This window comes from Haliotis rufescens, unplaced genomic scaffold (assembly GCF_023055435.1).
Source record: "Haliotis rufescens isolate VD_foot unplaced genomic scaffold, xgHalRufe1.0.p SCAF_10, whole genome shotgun sequence".
NCBI classification, from domain to species: Eukaryota; Metazoa; Mollusca; class Gastropoda; order Lepetellida; family Haliotidae; genus Haliotis; species Haliotis rufescens.
The window spans coordinates 3,378,110-3,398,724 of NW_025963780.1; the positions used below are offsets into that span (position 1 = coordinate 3,378,110).

General features: G+C 41.8%; 1 protein-coding gene across 2 annotated transcripts; it reads left to right on the forward strand.

The window, feature by feature from the left end:
• The first annotated feature begins 461 nt into the window (after positions 1-461).
• LOC124119078 (glycoprotein 3-alpha-L-fucosyltransferase A-like) lies at positions 462-20,399 on the forward strand. 2 transcript variants are annotated; one of them, XM_046481477.2, is made up of 2 exons: positions 462-739; positions 19,060-20,399. In XM_046481477.2, the coding sequence occupies exons 1-2, from the start codon at positions 686-688 to the stop codon at positions 20,395-20,397; spliced, it is 1,392 nt and encodes a 463-aa protein (XP_046337433.2). In that variant the 5' UTR covers positions 462-685; the 3' UTR covers positions 20,398-20,399. The 2 variants fall into 2 exon arrangements, with proteins under 2 accessions (XP_046337433.2, XP_046337434.2); XM_046481478.2 differs by lacking the exon at positions 462-739 and adding an exon at positions 15,617-15,748.
• Positions 20,400-20,615: the final 216 nt, after the last annotated feature.

Below are 20,615 nucleotides of genomic sequence, written 5' to 3' on the forward strand. Positions count from 1 at the left end.
CTTGTACTAGTCCGGACCAATGCCGATTTTAAGTGCTAGCTCACTGAGATACCATGCCACAGTTTAACATGAATACCCCACTCAGACTCAGTATACTGACTCCGAGCCGACCAGTCCTCGTTTGAGCCTTATTATGCCGAGCGCCAGACAGGGCATCAGCAACAAGAAGTACCATCTTTTAACGTCTTTTGGTGTGACGCGGCTGGGGATCGAACCCCGGACCTTCCGCTATCCAGGCGGACGCTCTACCTTTAGACCACGGAGGCGGTCTATCGTACAACCACACACACAAACAATATATATATATATGTATATATATATATATATATATATATATATAGTGTGTGTGTGTGTGTGTGTGTGTGTGTGTGTGTGTGTGTGTGTGTGTGTGTGTGTGTGTGTATTCCACAATCGTATGGACTAATATGCTTCCTAGGATACTCGAACCCAGGACCTCTTCATGATGAGCGAACACACAAACCATTAAGCCACCCTGCATGAGACAAAAAGGTCCTTAACCGTTACAATTCCATCAACGCGAAGTCATTACTAACGTAACCAAATCTATCGAATCCGACGCTGCAGCTGTCAACATCTTAACGAGACATCCGGTGCTTGGAGCATAGTGAACATAGGATGCTTGGTCGAGGGGAGGGGAACCAGGGGCCGGCAGGAGGAACTACGTATGGTTGGATGGATAGCACCCAGACTGGACTGCCCATGGTCGGACAACATGAAGGTAAGAATACAGATGTTAGGTATGGTCCGCTGATCGTGAGAAAGTTACCCGATGGCGTTGTATTTGCAGAGACTGACTGGTGATGCTATTCTTAGATACGGATAATGTCTAAGCACTGCGTTTAACAGTTACTCTCAGAGAAGTGGAGAAGGGGAGAAAAAGAGGAAGGGAAAGAAGGCAAGGGAAAGGGAAGGAAACAGTGGGAAAGGGAGAAAGAGAGAGTGTAAGTGAATGCTATGTCTGTTCGTTGAAGTTGGGGAAGGATGTTTAACATGTGCGAGAACGCAAAAAATGTCACAGATTCAGTTAAGAAAATATTTCCGACGCTCGTCAAAGCTGTGTATAGTCAGCTAAATAGATTTTCCGTTCAAGCAAAGTAGCGGATATTGGAATGAAAATATGACAAATAGGAAACGTGTGCGAATGAACGTTTCAGAAACATGGGACAGACAGGCATGTGGTCTAGTAGTATTTATAATTGGATGCAGAGCCAAGCTGGTCCCGAAAGAGACCTATTTGCGCCAACCCGTGTGGTCTAACCGCTGCAAAGGGTTGTTCCTCTAGCTTCCAGTCATCAAAAGCACCGCAATTCGCTGTGCATGGTTGCGTCCCTTTGGCACGCCAGGAAACTATGATCGTGGGTTCGAATCCCAGTTCGTTCGATTATGTTTCTAGGTTTGTCAGCACCATACCCGTGCTCGTTGGTTTCACCAAAGCGGTAACCGTCTGAGACCTGCATCGTTTTGGGCTTTCCTCCCACATTAAGCTGACACGCCGCGATATAACAAGAATACTGTTAAAAGCGGCGTTATACCGAACTCACTCACTCACTCCACTAGGCGGCCAAGGGGCCGGAGATTGTGGGTTGAATGTCAAATACCTTCAGGGTTTATTTTCCAGTAATTTCTTTTTCATAATCCGTTGTAATCCGACGTGAGGAGTTGCTTCCCTTTTGCGTGACAGAAACCAATGATCGTTGGCTCGAATGCATAATTCCATTGTGTTTAACACTTTGTCAGCATCATATCGTGCATGTGGGTTTCATCAAAGTGGTAAGTATGAACAATCGTCATTACTTGAGTCTTGTTTCTTACGCACAACGTGAACATGCAACGGGATGTAACAACCGGCGTTATACCAAACTCACTCACTCACTTCATTGAATGCCCCCCTATAGTGTGGCCACAATGTGGAGGTCAAGATGTTAGAAAAGACATAAAACCCGACCAATTGCTGAAATATTTGAAAAACATTATTGTGCTTCAGACTCTAAAATAATTTTAAAAATCCATTGTTGCAAGGTTTAAAATATCTGGTTTTGTAGCTGAATAAAAATCCAATCTCGATACAAAACCCCAGAACCATGTTCTACTGGGTGAGGTGAGTGAGTGAGTTGGGTTTAACGCCGCTTTTAACAGCATTCCAGTTATATCGCGGCGTGTCAGCTTAATGTGGGAGGAAAGCCTGAAGTGATGCAGGTCTCAGACGTTTATCACTTCGGTGAAACCCACGAGTACGGGTATGGTGCTGACAAACCTAGAAACATAACCGGCGCGAACCGGGATTCGAACCAACAATCATAGGTTTCTGTCGTGCCCTAGGGACGCAACTCGCACAGCGAATCGCGGCGGGGTGAGGTGAGGTGGTATGGGGTTTAACCTTTCGTGCAACATTGCACGTTTTGCATTCACTTGTGCGTTCATGCGTGTCTGCTTGTTCAAGGCCGGATGAATGCCATATTTATTGCGCCAACCAACTGAGATATCATGCCGCGGTTTTAACATGGATACCTCACTCAGACACAGCACCCTGACTCCGCGCCGACCAGTCCTTGTTTTATCCCATGGTGCGGTCGGGGACCTAATACCCGACCTTCCGCTCTCCAGCGACGCTCTATCGACTGAACCATGGAGTTGGTAGTTGATTTAAACATATTTTATTCAGATTAAAATGGATTGGGAACAAGTTATCCAACTTAGGACTCCCTCTCCATGGTATTTACAAACCTTGTACAGTAAATCATATACAAGGAAAACAGAAAAGAAGATGAGTGTAAAGATAACAAGAGATGTACAAAAGAGAGAGACTAGTATATGAACATTAAAGTGTTACCCAAATCTCTTTGTATGACTTATAAACATTTGCACTGCCTTAAAGATGTGTTGATTTTCGGTAATGGACAAACATTCATTTCCGTTTAACATCAAATTTAAATCTAATTTAGCATTTTTGTTCACGGCGTTCTGTAAAATGTCCCGAATTATTATTAACATAGTTTTTTTTTGGTGGACGTACAATGGACACTTTATTAAATAATGATATGCGTTTTCACATGGATCACCACATTGACATATTGGATCACATTTTACCTCTATTCTGTATAAATCATAATTTAACTGGCTTTTCATGTATCTTAATCGAGTATGATAAATATTCAACTTTCTAACACCATAGGAAAAATATGGAGGTGCAATGACTTGCTCTTTTTGTATGTATGTCGTGAATTGGGATGTAGATGTACAATTTCTGCCTGCTGCAGGAATAGTGTTCCATAACCTTACAGTTGATGGAATAAAAGAACACGTTGAGTGTTTTAATCTAGTATATGGAATCACAATATTGTCTGAATTTCTTAAATTATATGATATATTTGAACCTACAGTGGTTGGTACAATGTCTTTAAGGTAAGTTGGGGCAATATTACTTTGTATTTTGTAGAACAAACATAGCTTGCGTTTCCTTCTTCGTTCTATTAACGTTTCCCATCCTGTTTCATAATACAGATGTGTGTGCGAAGTATACTTTGGGAGCCCAGTAACTACTCTGGCAGCTTCTAGTTGGAGATTTTCTAACTGAGTTGATAATTCTATATTACACCCATCCATGGTAGTAGTTGCAGCAATGGTAGCGACAAAGAAACATATACGTTGTTATAAAGTTGTTTTGATGAAGCAAACACTCCAACAGTCACCTGTTTTCCTTATAAATCATCCTCCGAACAGTGCTATGACTTTTATGCACAAGAATAGCACACGTTTTTAACCCATCAAACAAATCTCGCACATTCTTGTACTTTCAGAATAACCTCAAACAACTCTCCGACATTTTCTAACCTCATCAACAAGACAAACGCTTTGTCTCTGATAATTATATTTTTCAGAGAAACGGGCAACTATATTTAACATGAAAGGAGCCCAAGCGAGACTGGGTTAGAACAGGTATTCAGCAACACATGCTTACCGTAAAAGGCGACTATGCTTGTCGTTAGAGATGACTAACGGGGTCGGTTGGTCAGGCTCGCTTACTTGCTTGGCTTGACTGGTCTAGACTTGATTATTTACAGACCGCTGTCATATAACTGGTATAGTGCTGAGTGCGGCGTTAAACAACAAACAAACAAACAAAATCTAGACTTCATTTAGGGATAAAGCATTACATTAAGGGCTTGGCGAACGGGAAAATACTATGGTTCAGGGGCGGTGACTTCCTTATTCGCCTTCAAAGTTGATTCTCCAGTGTGGACGCACGCAGCTGAAAGATAAAACACGTGTGTCTTTTGGGGTGACAATCTAGACTGTTGAAATTATTTTTCCTTCTGGAATGTGTGACGAGAGGCACGTATGTTGCACAAAAAGCAAGAATGTGTAAGAATTTCAGATGTTTATGTATGTGAATGGCATCACAGATTGATGAGGGGCGGTGGGGTAACCTACTGGTAAAAGCTTTCGTTCGTCGCGCCGAAGACCCGGGTTCGATTCTCTACATGGGGAATATTGCTAAAAGCAGCGTAAAACCATACTCACTCACTCATTAACACTTCTAGGATATAGAAGCATATTATACTGAGTTTAATAATATTCCATTTAACACAATAATAAACATAAGTAGGAATATACCTTTTACGTCACTTAACGTTCTGTAACCCCATCCCTAGTTATTCTGCAGGAAGGTGGGTACATTTTACAAAGCTAAACAAGCTACGATATCTGTTTTAGTGAATACTGATTAAGTGACAATGTTGGTTGGTTGGTTTGTTGTTCAACGCCGCACTAAGCAATATTCCAGCTATATGACGGCGGTCTGTAAATAATCGAGTCTGGACCAGACAATCCAGTGATTAATACCATGAGCATCGATCCACGCAATTGGGATCGATGACATGCATCAACCAAGTCAGCGAGCCCGATCACCCGATCATGTTAGTCGCCTCTTACGACAAGCATAGTCACCTTTTACGGCAAGGATGGGTTGCTGAAGACCTATTCTACCCCGGAATCTTCACGGGTCAAGTGACAATGTAAACTCGGATATTTGCACCCTCAGTTACGCAGCGTTGAATTACAGCTCGCTAAATATAGGATAGTCCACTGGCGTTAGTACACAGAACGGAGGGTCGGTGGTTCGATCCCCGGCCGCGTCATACCAAAAGACGTTAAAAGATGGTACTGGTTCCTACCCTACCTGGCGCTCAGCATTAAGGGCCTTAAAACAAGGACTGGTCGGCTTGGAAAACCGGCATCAGTCCGGACTTGTATAAGCAGCGACATACACGCTATATAAGTAAAATCGTCTTGAACGCAACGTTGAACACCAATTCACCTCACCTCAACTAGGGTTATGCTATTTATGTCCCTGCCTGTACTGAGTTTTGTAAGCAAAGGTTTTCTGCGTTTAATTACTGTTTACCAAACGTGATACGATATTTTCGAAAAGTTGTACATTTTCTGACAACGTTAAGCTTAATGGGGGCGATGATGCAAAGATGATAGATTGATAGATACGTAGATATTTTGATAGCTAGACTGATTGATAGATGGTAGATAGGGAGCTAGATAAGTAGATAATAGCTAGATAGGTAGGTAGATGGACAGACAGAAAGATGGATGGATGGATGGATGGATAGGTAGATGATAGCTAGCCAGCTAGATAGGTAGATGATAGCTAGCCAGCTAGATAGGTAGATGGACAGATAGACAGACGGATGGGTAGATAAATAATAGCTAGCTAGCTGGCTAGGTATATAGATGATGATGATAGATAGATAGATACGTAGATAGACAGACAGATAAATAGACAACCGACAGACAGACAGATAGATACGTAGACAGATAGATAGATAGATAGACAGATAGATAGATAGACAGATAGATAGATACGTAGACAGACAGATAGAAACGTAGACAGATAGATAGATAGATAGATAGATAGATAGATAGATAGATAGATAGACAGACAGACAGATAGATACGTAGACAGAAAGACAGACAGATAGATACGTAGACAGATAGATAGATAGACAGACAGACAGATAGATAGATACGTAGACAAACAGAAAGACAGACAGACAGACAGACAGACAGATAGATAGATAGATAGATAGATAGATAGATAGATAGATAGATAGATAGATAGATAGATAGATAGATACAACTGCCAAATGGCCCTAGCTTCACAGCTTACAGCACAATAACATTAAAAGAAAATTAACTAGGACTACGCTAGATCAATGTTTGTACAAGTACTGAGCTGTGCAACAAACGTTATTATCATCTTATCATAATTATTAAAATACAGCTCACTAAACATGATACGATATTTATATTTACACAAAATAAACCAGAATAAGTCCTGCCATATCAAAACCAGTCTGTACTCAGTAACAGTACTGGGAGATGAAAACGCGAGACTTCAAAAAGACAACAAACACGTGCTGTGGTGCTGTTGTGCTCGTCTTTCCCTCAGGCACGAGCCTGCATGACATTAGCATTAGCAGTCGGAATGCACACCTAGTACACCATGACATCAGGAATTCCCCAGACACAACAACTGAAGGCTCCCGCACCTTGCAACAAGACCAGTACAATTGTACTGACACGTGCTGATTAACAGCCAGTACAAAGGCGTGTATTGAGGATGGTACATTTAGCAAGAAAGGACAAAGGTAGTCAAACGGCTAGAGCGAAGGATTGTGTGGCAAAAGAAGTACTCCTTACAAATCAATCTTCGCAGTACGACGATCGTAAGTTATGCTACAGTATGGCAGGACATTATAGTATGTATTCAATAAATTGTTTGTTTTGCCAATTACGTTTAATCTGACGTGTGCTGGATTGCAAATCAACTGTGGCATATTAAACACGTGCTACTTCACATCTTCAAGCCGTTGAGTATAATTTTATGACAAGCTTTGAGGACAACAATGAAGACACAATTTAGTGATAACAGCTTCTTTAGTAACTGTGAAGGCGACTGTTGAGTCTTGCTTGACAACGGTATAAGGATCTATACCGAAAATTCGCCTTCACAGTTATTAAAGAAGCTGTTATTCATAAATTGTGTCTACTTTGTCTTCCGTCACCTCCTGACCGCCTCCGTGGTCTTGTGGTAGAGCGTTCGCCCGGAGAGCGGAAGGTCCGGGGTTCGATCCCCAGTCGCGTCATACCAAAAGACGTTAAAAGATGGTACTTGTTGTTACCCTGTCTGGCGCTCGGCATTAAGGGGCTAAAACAAAGACTGGTCGGGTCGGAGTCAGTATACTTTGTCTGAGTGGGGTATTCATGTTAAACTTCGGCATGGTATCTCAGTGGGCTTGCATTATAAATCGGCATCAGTCTGGACTAGTACATGCAGCCACACACACACACACACACACACACACACACACACACACACACCTACATGCACGTCGCTATATAAGTGCAATAATCTTGGACGCGACGTTAAACCCCATTTCACCTCACCTCTCTTCTAAATAATGCTTATCGAACTGTTTGGGTTCAATGTTCCACTCGTTGCATGCTTGAAGGCCAGAGAAATAATGATGTTTCTTGTAATTTGGTTTAGACTAAATGACGTGACGAAGTTTATTTACATTGCTTATTTTAATGGCAGTTGATGTTTCCGGTATTAAGATGTGTTTTTCGCAGTAATTCAGAAAAGTTCGGGACATGATCATGATGTCTTAATTGATTATCATGATGCCGTAACAGGCAACTAACGGGATCGGGTGGTCAGGCTCGCTGACTTGGTCGATGCATGTCATCGTATCCCAATTACGTGGATCGATGCCCATGATACTAATCACTGGATTGTCTGGTCCAGACTCGATTATTTACTGACCGCCGTTATATAGCTGGAATATTGCTGAGTGCGACGTTAAGCAACAAACAAACAATACCTTGCCTTAGCTTTTCATAACGTCACGAAGGCAGGAGACGGAAGGTCAATTCAGATCATGTTAGGACAATCTGTGTTGAGAGAATATCGGCAAACGAAAACTCTAAAGAACAAACAAACAAACATGGTACCTCTCTGGGTAGGCTGCGGTTGCGCTACATTGGCCGTGCACGAGAGAACGAGGCTGTGCGTGCGTTCGTGTTTAGTTAAAAATTCGGAAAATAAACAAGTAGACGCTGGGGATGAAGATGATGCAGGTGGGAAAAGATATATAATACAGGAGGTCTGGGTTCGATTCCCTACATGGTTACAAGGTGAGGAGCCCATTTCTGGTGTCCCCTGTGGTGTTGTTATATCGGGAATATTGCTAAAAGCGTAATAAAATCCTCTCACTCATCATGATGTCGGACATGTGTGACCATACAGTAACTTGTTCTGGAGAAGGCTGTTCCTGAATTTTGTCACAGCTTCTCGTAGATGACGTACTTATGACGTCACTATGACGTCACAGGCACTGATCATTACATCCGTGTTTTTCATTTTGCAATTTGTGGAACACAACCGATTTCGTGGAAAATTTAAGAGAATATATTAACCCTACATTCGGTGACTCGTGACAAAATCTGTTTTTCTTTCTTTGTGATCTCTTTGGGGATATTGGAATTGCATTATTGGTTCCTTGTAGAACGCACAGGTTTATCAGGCGAAGTTAATTAAGCAACGTTGGTTGCGGAGAAGAGTTGGATGGGTGACCGGGTTCTGCAACGTTGACGACTGAGAATTTCAAGGGCTTCTCTCCTGCCCTGAAACACATTTTACCTGTGGTGTCTCCTCAGGCAAGTTGCTTTGTTTGGGACAGTAAATGGGTACCCGACAGGACGAGAATGTGACGTTTACCCGTGTAGCTGAGGTTGTATATCCCCCCCTCCGGGAGGGAGCTGAGAGAGAAATTCCGTACACATGTGCACTGATCCACTGACCGAGGTAATAGTGTCGCGCTTGAGCATGCTTAGAAAAGATGGATTTGATGCATTATTAAAACGTAGGTAAATAATAATAATAATAATAATAATAATAATAATGATGATGATGATGATGATGATGATAATAATGAGTGAGTGAGTGAGTGAGTGAGTGAGTATGGTTTGACGCCGCTTTTAGCAATATTCCAGCAATATCATGGCGGGGGACACCAGAAATGGGCTTCACACATTGTACCCATGTCGGGAATCGAACCCGGGTCTTCGGCGTGACGAGCGAACGCTTTAACCACTAGGCTACCCGACCGCCCTAATAATGATGATGATGATGATGATGATGATGATGATGATGATGATAAGTATCATGTATGTGTTTACAGAAAGGTATGGATATATTCCCAGTGAAAAGTTATAGTGCAGTCTATATTCATCACAGGTGAAGCGGTACTTTACAGTGCACATCACAAGCCGTTATCCTGAATAGAGGCATGTACCGTACAGGATCAACACAATCCTCATTGTGTCAGTATACAAACATCACGCTTATGTTCCTCACCGGCATGCATGAAGCACAAAGGCAAGACCTCCCATACCCTACAGCGATGTATGTTCGCTCTCATGATGTGTTTGAAAACAGTCACAACGCTAGGCACTATTTTTAGATTACGAGACACCGGTGACAGAGTTCTCTGGTCGCTACAATTTCCTGTGCAGAGTTACGTCCCTTATTGTTACCAGAATCTGCAGATCTCGGGTTCGAGCCACATGTTTTTCCTCCATTAGTTGTTGACACACCGTGATCTATTTAAACTATTATTCAAAGCTAAACTAAATAACTCATTCACTTAAGACTACTGAGTTTGTATACCTTAGGTCGGATTGCTAATGTGTAGATTGACGATAAACGTGTAGGTGCATTTATCAGTCATAGGTGCCACACATACGTATATGTCATCTGTTTTGTTTAACGCCGCACTTAACAACATTCCAGCTATATGATGCCTGTAAATAGAATATTGAGTATCGACCAGACAATCCAGTGATTGATTGTGTGAGCAACGTTCAACGACGTCGGGGTATGTATACGGTTACAGGAAATCAACAAACCTGTTATTACCAAGAAACCCACGTGGTTAAGAATAATTAACTATTTGCCACACACTCACTCACACCATTCGCCATCTCACTCACTCCATTCCCCACTCACTCACTCCATTCGCCATCTCACTCACTCACTCAATTCGCCACTCGACCCGTGAAGATTCCGGGGTAGAATAGGTCTTCAGCAACCCATGCTTGCCGTAATAGGTGACTATGTTTGTCGTAAAAGGCGACTAACGGGATCGGGTGGTCAGGCTCGCTGACTTGGTTGATGCATGTCATTGATCCCAATTGCTTGGATCGATGCTCATGATATTAATCACTGGCTTGTCTGGTCCAGACTCGATTATTTACAGACCGCCGTCATAGAGCTGGAATATTGCGGCGTTAAACAACAAACCAACCAACCAACCATTTGCCACTCACTCACTCACTCCATTCGCCATTCATTCACTCCATTCGCCACGCACTCACTCACTCCATTCGCCGCTCACTCACTCACTCCATTCGCCACTCACTCACTCACTCCATTCGCCATCTCACTCACTCACTCAATCTATTCGCCGCGTCCTCACTCCCTCACTCACTCACTCCATTCGCCACTCACTCACTCACTCACTCAATCCATTCGCCACTCCGTCACTCACTCACTCACTCCATTCGCCACTCGCTCACTCACTCCATTCGCCACTCACTCACTCCATTCGCCACTCGCTCACTCACTCCATTCGCCACTCACTCACTCCATTCGCCACTCAGTGAGTGAGTGAGTTGGTGAGTGGATTGAGTGAGTGGCGAATGGAGTGAGTGAGTGAGTGATATGGCGAATGGAATGAAAATAGCAATTAGTTATCGCGGGTATCTGTGATTTATCAAATCAGCAATGATAATTATGAAACCTAGAATCTATTAGCATGTTTCAGCAAATACGCAACATGAACACCACATATAATTGACACTGAAGGGCGGGGTCGGCTGGTCAGGCTCGCTGACTTGGTTAATGCATGTCATCGTATCCCAATTGCGTGGATCGATGCTCATGATGTCAATCACTGGATTGTCTGGTCCAGACTCGATTATTTACAGACCGCCGTCATATAGCTGGAATATTGCTTAGTGCGGCGTAAAACAAAACCAACCAACCAAACCAACCAAAGAGTATGGTTGTATTCCGCTTTTAGCAATATTCCAACCATATCCCGACGGGGACACCAGAAATGGGCTTCACACAGTGTACCCCTTTGGTAACGTCCTGTCAATATCATTAATAGAATGTATAATATGATCTGTCAGTGCTGTGTGCCTTATTCACTTTGTGCCGTGATGCATACAGTGCTGGTCGTGACATTTGACAAAGCATGCGCTGTACCTTTACAAACGTGACCCATGAAGATCCGGGTTAGAAATAGTCTTCAGCAACCCATGCGTGTCGTAAGGGGCGACTAACGGGAAACGAGTGGTCAGACTCACTGACTTGGTTGATGCATGTCATCGTTCCCCATTGAGTGGATCGATGTTCATGATGTCAATCACTGTATTGTCTGGTCCAGACTCGATTATTTGCAGACCGCCGTCATATAGCTGGAATATTGCTGAGAGCGGCGTTAAACAACAAACAAAACAAAATCATTACATCTAGTGAGTGAGTGAGTTGGGTTTAACGCCGCTTTTAACACCAATCCAGTTATATCGCGGCGTGTCAGCTTAATGTGGGAAGAAAGCCCGAGGTGATGCAGGTCTCAGACGTTTACCACTTCGGTGAAACCCACGAGCACGGGTATGGTGCTGACAAACCTAGAAACATAATCGGGGCGAACCGAGATTCGAACCCACAATCATAGGTTTCTGGCGTGCCCAAGGGACGCAACTCTGCACAGCGAATCGCGGCGCCTTAGACGACTGGGCCACCCGTGCCCCCTACATATAGTGATGAGATGTTGCTCATAATATCATCCATTGTTTTGGTCTCGATTTTTACAAGCCGCGTCATATAGTTGGAATAATGCAGACGTAAAACAACAAAGAAACAATAAGCCAAATGAATGTTGTTTGACGTCACAGTCACCACTGCTCCAGCTTCATCACGTGCCATGCTGTGTGCATACTCCTCAGGGAGCTGAGATTGAAAATTGAGTTCACACTGATCCAAAGACCGGGGTAATGATCATCATTTTGTTTGTTTGTTTATTGTTTAACGCCTCATTCAGCAGTATCCAAAGACTGCGGTCTGTTAATAATCGAGTCTGGACCAGACAATCCAGTGATTGACATCATGAACATCGATCCACGCAATTGACATGCATCAACCAAGTCAGCGAGCCAGATCACCCGATCCCATTAGTCGCTTCCAACTACAAGCATAGTCGCATTTTACAGCAAGCATGGGTTGCCGAAGACCTATTCTATGCCGGAACTCCACAGGTCCTGACGCATTATAAATGAATTTATCATTAATATGAAGCATCCATGTACGATGACACCTACCTATTGTGCCCAACTGATCTCTATTCTGTGCCCTCATACGTCAAGTACGGGGCGCTGTAGGGACCATATTTACATGCAAACACATGCGATTTACCTGATTATTGTGATGGAATATGGTGATATAAATGTGTATAAATATTACAACCAGCGTGAACATATGTTCAATGACTATGCTAATAATCTCATCACGCACGGATGATATTCTGTGGGTAAGTGGTGGCAAGCCCAGTGACATAAGAGCGGATTTTCTGAACGCCCTCTAAAGAGGACTGCAGCCATTCAGGGCTGACACATACCTTTCATACATACCTTCTTCTATACCTGAAGTGTCGCAGTTTAAGTGTTTAGCAAATATGCATTAAACCATGCAAAGGTTTTTCTCACAGCGATATTTCATAGTTGCTTTTGTTTGCCCATAAATATATACTGTCGGAGCAACTTTGAATGGGAGGATATTTAGATCAAACACCCTTTTCTACAATGGTATATATGTAGAGGTGACATGGTTAACAATAGATTATTATTATCATTATTATTATTATTATTATCATTATCATTATTATTATTATTATTATTATTATTATTGAAAGAATAAATGTCGATTTGGTCAAATATGACCAGGTGCATTGTACACGTAAACTTAGTGACACAATGACACAATAAAAAAACCTAATACTGATATATTTAAGGCCTGGGTTTGATATATATATATACGTTAATATCGTCAGCTGATTGATTGATACGTGGAAAGGTGTATAAACTGTTTCATTAGCGGAAAGGAAAAAGCTATTCAATCTCTGTAGAGGGTATGAACACAATGTAGAGGGTACACTCCAATGGAACAACACAGCATGGGGGGGGGGGGGGGGGGGGGGGGGGGGGGGGGCTCCTGGTATTCAGTTAGTCTTGTGACAACAGGGGGCCAGTGAAACGAGGGCTGCAGGAGCAGAGTCGTAACACTTAAAGGTTGTCTCCAAGGAAGGATAAAGCACCTGTCACTAATGTGTGGTGTAGTTCTTTGCCTCTGTTTTACAATGGCTGTTTGATCAGCGACATGATCCTTCCTGCAAACATACGTGTGAATGTACAGCAGGGGTGTTTGCATAACGTTGCACGTGAAACCCTGTATGAATATGACTATTTGCACAAAAAATGGTATTTATGTGTGAAAACATAACCATCCTAACGCCTAGTATTTGAGCGTTACTGCGTCTTTGGTCTCTAGCTGTGTTCTGTGGATATGTTCTGCAGCTGTGTTCTGCGGCTATGTTCTGTGAATATATTCTGCAGCTGTGTTCTGCGGCTATGTTCTGTGGATATGTTCTGCAGCTGTGTTCTGCGGTTATGTTCTGTGAATATGTTCTGCAGCTGTGTTCTGCGGCTATGTTCTGTGAATATGTTCTGCAACTGTGTTCTGCGGCTATGTTCTGTGGATATGTTCTGCAGCTGTGTTCTGCGGCTATACTCTGTGGATATGTTCTGCAGCTATGTTCTGTGAATATGTTCTGTAGCTGTGTTCTGCGGCTATGTTCTGTGGATATGTTCTGCAGCTGTGTTCTGCGGCTATGTTCTGTGAATATGTTCTGCAGCTGTGTTTTGCGGCTATGTTCTGTGAATATGTTCTGCAGCTTTGTTCTGTGGCTATGTTCTGTGGATATGTTCTGCAGCTGTGTTCTGCGGCTATGTTCTGTGGATATGTTCTGCAGCTGTGTTCTGCGGCTATGTTCTGTGAATATATTCTGCAGCTGTGTTCTGCGGCTATTTTCTGTGAATATGTTCTGCAGCTGTGTTCTGCGGCTATGTTCTGTGGAAATGTTCTGCAGCTGTGTTCTGCGGCTATGTTCTATGAATATGTTCTGCAGCTGTGTTCTGCGGCTATGTTCTGTGAATATGTTCTGCAGCTGTGTTTTGCGGCTATGTTCTGTGGATATGTTCTGCAGCTGTGTTCTGCGGCTATGTTCTGTGAATATGTTCTGCAGCTGTGTTCTGCGGCTATGTTCTGTGGATATGTTCTGCAGCTGTGTTCTGCGGCTATGTTCTGTGAATATGTTCTGCAGCTGTGTTCTGCGGCTATGTTCTGTGAATATGTTCTGCAGCTATGTTCTGTGAATACGTTCTGCAGCTGTGTTCTGCGGCTATGGTCTATGAATATGTTCTGCAGCTGTGTTCTGCGGCTATGTTCTGTGGATATGTTCTGCAGCTGTGTTCTGCGGCTATGTTCTGTGGAAATGTTCTGCAGCTGTATTATCGGACAAAAATATTGTCCCAGATAATTCTGGCAAAAATTATTCACGCTTGAGATCGTAGAAAAAGGACCACAAAAACGTCATTGTTGCAAGGTGTTTTTCTTCAAAATGTATATTCAGGCTCATAGCTTTTATCTTAACAATAAGTGGTTTTGGACTTATAATTGATAAAAAATATTTAATTTCCAGACAAAATCCCAGCTCCCCACCCCAACACCCACCCACCCACCCACCCCGTCACCACCCGACGAATACCAAATGGTCGGGCCCCTAATTAAGTAACATGGTTTGGAGTCCACGTTCACACATTGTTTCATATAATTTGCCTTTTAACCATTTTTTATGGTGTATATAATATATAAGTGTGAATGCAATTCAGATATATCGTTTCGATTTCAAAGTGATTTTCAGTTTTTTTCTCATATAACCCTGTTTACAATGTTTGTATTTTGTCTGAATCACCAACACTTGGCGACTATACGATTTAAATCTCACGACTTACGGGTATTCAGTTAAGTCTATCAATTGATCACATTCATACTCCCACAATTGGGTGGGGTTACTTTGACAAGCGGGCAAATAAATCTTTCTTTGTCCTTAAACGCCGGGTATGCAAGTGCTTGGCGTCAGTATAACGGCTATAAATCCATTGATGCGAGAAAGACATGAACACATATCAAGTATCAAAGCGTAATATTTTCAAATTAAAATATTCATTGGCAAAGTTGAAACCGGACATTGTTTGCAATGAACGTGACCTGTAAAAAGTTAATTTAAATATTTTGGCCCGAAACCACGTGCAAATACACCATCTATTGACTAACTCCCATACAACACAAAAACCGTTGTGTGACCACTGCCGCCGAGTAAACGGTTTGGTGTTTGCCCATACCGTGTGTCGTGCGGTGTGTCTCCAAGCAGTACAGAGCGGTTACGCCGGCTGTTGGCTCACTTGCTCGTCTTGCTAGGGGGAGACGACAACGAACCGGGACGATCCTGGGGGAGACATGGGGAAAAATGGGGTAAGTTCCCTATTTTCACTTGTACCATACATGCTACAGTGTTGTTTCAGATGTAAAATTTACCTGCCTTTGCATGTATTTGTGACGTGCCACCGATGGAGCTGCATTTGCTCACCTTTTCGTGAACACCTGGTACCATCACTGTTTGATAGTGATTAACAAGCACATGGTTAGGATATAATCCGGAATCTTGCAATTGACTCTTCTTTTGGCAGATATGTACAATGTAAATGGCCGTCAGGGCCTTAGGTTCAAGAAAAAGGTGAAAAAATAGGATGGTCCCATAATCATGAAGCAAAATGATGAATTGAAAGTGTCATATCGGAAAACCATATATGTTCTTACACAACATTAAGTCTGTTATTGAAAGTAGTTGAAAGTAATGCTATATTTTCTTGAGTCATGTTTAAAAGTTTCGTTAATTCATTCCTAATATTCGGGTTATAAGCTTGTTGTATTGTGTTAGTTTGAGAGGATGGGTCTAAAGCAGGGGTTGGTAGCATTCATAACTACTCGACATACCTCAAATATTAATCCTTTTAAATATATTCCTGCGTGCGTGTCTAGCTATGGCCCGTGTGAATTAAAAGTGAAAGGAACCATATTCAAATAAAGGCTAGCCTAGAGGCTGAATCAAAATACAAACTACAACGGTGTAAAATGGGCTTTCGTGATGGTAGCCACATATGTGAACCAATTCACCTATAGTAGTATTTTTCCTAAGTAATGTAAACGATGCTATGTTTGTTTGTTTGTTGTATATCGCCACACTCACCAATATTCCAGCTATATGACGACTGTCTGTAAACAATCGAATCTGGACCAGATAATCCAGTTATTGAAATCATGAGCATCGATCTACGAAATGGGATACGATGACATGCGTATGAATTCAGCGTGTCTGACCACCTGATACCGTTATTCGCTCCTAAAGATAAGCATGGATTGCTGAAGACCAAGTCTAACCCACATCTTAACGGGGGCTGCGTCTTGTAAACAGTTTGGTACACACCGAATCCTTTCTGATGACTGACTAGTGTTAACACAATGATGAATTTATTGAAATAGTACACTTTTTGAAATTTCTATTATTGAGTGAGTGCGATTTACAAGTTTAGCAATATTTGAGGAATATCATTCATGTTTCACACATTTTGCTTATGGTTGGGATCGAATCCAGGTGTTTAAATTTCCACGCTAATGCATTATGTTCATAACATCTGAGGAGTTTAAATATATTACTAAATTTTGATAGGGATACTCAGATATGTCAGATATGTTTAGATAAACACTTGGCTTAGTATGAGAGTCAGATTTGTGTGTCATGGAAAGATAAAAAGAAATATCCATAAAAAACGGATATCAATATTATTCAATAACCAAATATATTGAATCAGATATATCTGACGTGCAATGCACACGATGACATATGTCGGCAGTTAACCTTGGCAGATAAACTAGGGGTTGACATTATGAGCAATATGGCCATTGGAGTACGATGAAACGCATCGAGTTGGACAACACAACCCGTAAAGTCACTATTAACAGCTGATACTGGTATTTCCTGAGTGTAAAATTGATAAATAATTGTCACTTCTCTATACATATAATTCTCTCAAATAAAGGTATCTTCTAAACTGAGGGCAGTGTCCGTGGTCTAGTGGTAGAGCGTCTGCTTGGAGAGCGGAAGGTTGGGGTTCGATTCCCGGCCCCGTCATACCAAAAGACGTTAAGAGATGGTACTTGTTGTTACCCTGGCCGGCGCTCAGCATTAAGGGTCTAAAACAAAAACTGGTAGGCTCGGAGTCCGTATGCTGTGTCTGAGTGGGGTATTCATATTAAACTGTAGCATGGTATCTCAGTGGGCTAGCACTATAAATCGGCATCAGTCCGGACGCACGCACGCACGCACGCACGCGTGAAGTGCACGTCGCTTTATAAGTGCAATTATCTTGGACGCGACTTTAAACCCAATTCCAACTCACCTCTAAACTGAATATTAATTTGTTACAATATTTACAACAACTTAAGTGTTCATACATATATGCATTGTAGTATATTTCTAGTTTTACCTTATAGCTGAAATATTGCTACATGTAATATTTGAGGTAAAACCATACTCACTCATTTTCGTATCCGTTATCATATTTCTTGGTATGAGTGAGTGATTATTGCTTAACGTCGCTTCAACAATTTTTGCAGCTATTCGCTTCGATTCAAGGCACGAAGTTTAAAGTGAACACAATTATTAAGATTACCACAGAAAAATAATATCATGATAATAACTTATATGTTATAGTCAATATTCAGTACACATCTCAATTAACCACAGACTTACAGTAATTATGTTTATAACGAACACGCTTATAACGAACTGACCGATATAACGAACTTATTTTTTAGTCCCGGCAATTTGTTGTATATATTCTGTGTATATGCTTATAACGAACTACGGTTATTACGAACTAAAATTAGTGGTCCCTTTGTGTTCGTTATAACCGTAGTTTGCTGTAAATAGTTTCGATAATGCTTACAAGAGCAACAAAATTGCGCGTTTCAATGCACTTACACTCGAAATAATTTGCGAAATATACGAGCGTGGACGTTTTGTGTCCGACGAATTGTCACATCATATTTCACATGTAGGTCACATGTTAGAATAAGTCTTCATTAACCCATGCTTGTCGTAACAGGCGACTAACGGGATCGGGTGGTCAGGCTCGCTGACTTGGTTGATGGTATCCAAGTTGCGTAGATCGATGCTCATGATGTCAGTCACTGGATTGTCTGATTCAGACTCGATTATTTACAGACCGCCGTCATATAGCTGGAATATTGCTGAATGCGGCGTTAAACAACAAACAACACTTGTGTCATCATTGCAACACTATTAGCGTGGGGTTCCCACACCTATTCACCCTGTAGTGTGGACAACGTCAAGTGTTAAATCAAACCCCAAGTACGATTAACCAGGACATGACGTTGGACAGAACACGCCTACCATTTTCGCGAACACCTGGACCCACTTGCACAAAGCGATCTTAGCACTAAGATGATCGTAACTCCCATACTTTAACATAGGCTTACAATAGTCTTAGCGCTAAGATCGCTTTGTGCAAGTGGGCCCTGGTGTCATCACAGATGACCAGTGATCCATTCATGTCATTTTCACCGCTATTTTGCATTTACGCTCAATAGAATCTGTTTCGGTAGATAAATGAGACGGAGTAGTATAGTCTCTGTCGTTAATGTTTTATATCATAATTATGATTATGTCGCTTTTAATATATAAGTATGCATTAATGTTTCAGTTTTTTGGACTGGCATCCAGGAAATTTCGAAAGTACCACGTCTACATGACCACAATGTTCGCTGTGGCAACATTCGTCCTCAGCTTTCGTGAAATATCCAGACTAGAACAAATTCAGAGTAATGGTTCAGCAAATCAAATTGCTCCAAATGAATTCTCTGAAATTAATCAGAATTCGCTTCATGAAGGAATGGTATTTAGAAAACAGTGGGTCGAGCGAAATTTGAAGGGAAAATTTGATGACGTTATCACGCAAGTAAAGAGTGTGGGTACATCACCTGTTTCCAAGAGGACTTCTTTGAAGGTGAAGGACGTGGGCAGAAGTGTCAAGGACGTGGGCAGAAGTGTCAAGAACGTAGTCAGAAGTGTCAAGGACGTGTCAAGAAGTGTTACAGAATTGCTACACACTACAAGCAAACGTAAGGCAGTGAAAGAAATTGTGTGGTTCAATGCACCAGCATGGATTCCAAGACAAAAAGGTTCAGAACTGTTTGGAGGTTGTAAATACAAAATGTGTACAGTATCGTACGATCGTCAAGATCTCGCTAAAGCAGATGTGGTGCTTGTTGATGGATTTAATCTACACCAGGGTGCGCCACCACCTAGATCAGCCAATCAAATATTTGCTCTATTTTCCTTTGAACCACCGACATATTTAACAATACCCCAAAACTGGAAAGACGCTTTTAACTGGACAATCAGCTATCGCCCAGATTCGGATATATGGAGGCCTTATGGAATGGTACGAAAACGGCGATCCGGTTTGAAAGGGAAACATTATGAAAAGTTAGTGAAAGAAAAAACGAACAGTGTCGCATGGTTCGTAAGTCGTTGCGTTTCACATAGCCAAAGAGAGAAATACGTCAATGAATTACAGAAGTATGTCGATATAGATGTGTTCGGGAGGTGTGGTGATAGCAAATGCGGCAGAGATTGCTATGAAAAGTTAAAATCCTATAAATTCTTTCTTGCTTTTGAAAATTCCTTTTGTGAGAATTATGTCACCGAGAAATTCTTCAAAACATTTCTGCATGATGTGATTCCAGTGGTACGTGGTGGCCCAAATTACAAGAGCCTTTATGGAGGTGGTTACATCATAGACTCAAAAGACTTTGCAACCATAAGAGAGCTAGGTTATTATTTGAACTTTCTTTTAACCAATGATAAAGCCTACATAGAACTATTGAGAGAAAAAGATAAACAACGGGTATATTTTCCATTACCATGGTGTGGTCTGTGTGAAAAGCTACACAAACCTTTAGTTAAGAAAAACTATGCTAATATCAACCACTGGTTGTCCAGAGAAAAATGTCATTTACCAAATGACATAATAAAGTAAAAAATAAATGTAATTCATTTTAGTTAATATTGAAGCTTTTCTCCCAGCTTAGAGACAATCTGGAACCATTTTCCGCATTGGTGAGAGGAAAGAGTTAAACGGCGTTTGGGAACAATTTCAGCCATGCCGGTCTCTTGCTGGTTATGTTTGGTGTTACGCGTATTTCAGTTTTATCACTGTAGGCCAGCCTGATGTGTCGAAGGTAAGACCGAATCCTG

Coding starts and splice junctions, on each gene's coding strand:
- LOC124119078 (XM_046481477.2), top strand. CDS start 686: ATGGTTGGATGGATAGCACCCAGACTGGACTGCCCATGGTCGGACAAC. Junction 740..19,059: donor CATGGTCGGACAACATGAAG/GTAAGAATACAG, acceptor TTAATGTTTCAG/TTTTTTGGACTGGCATCCAG.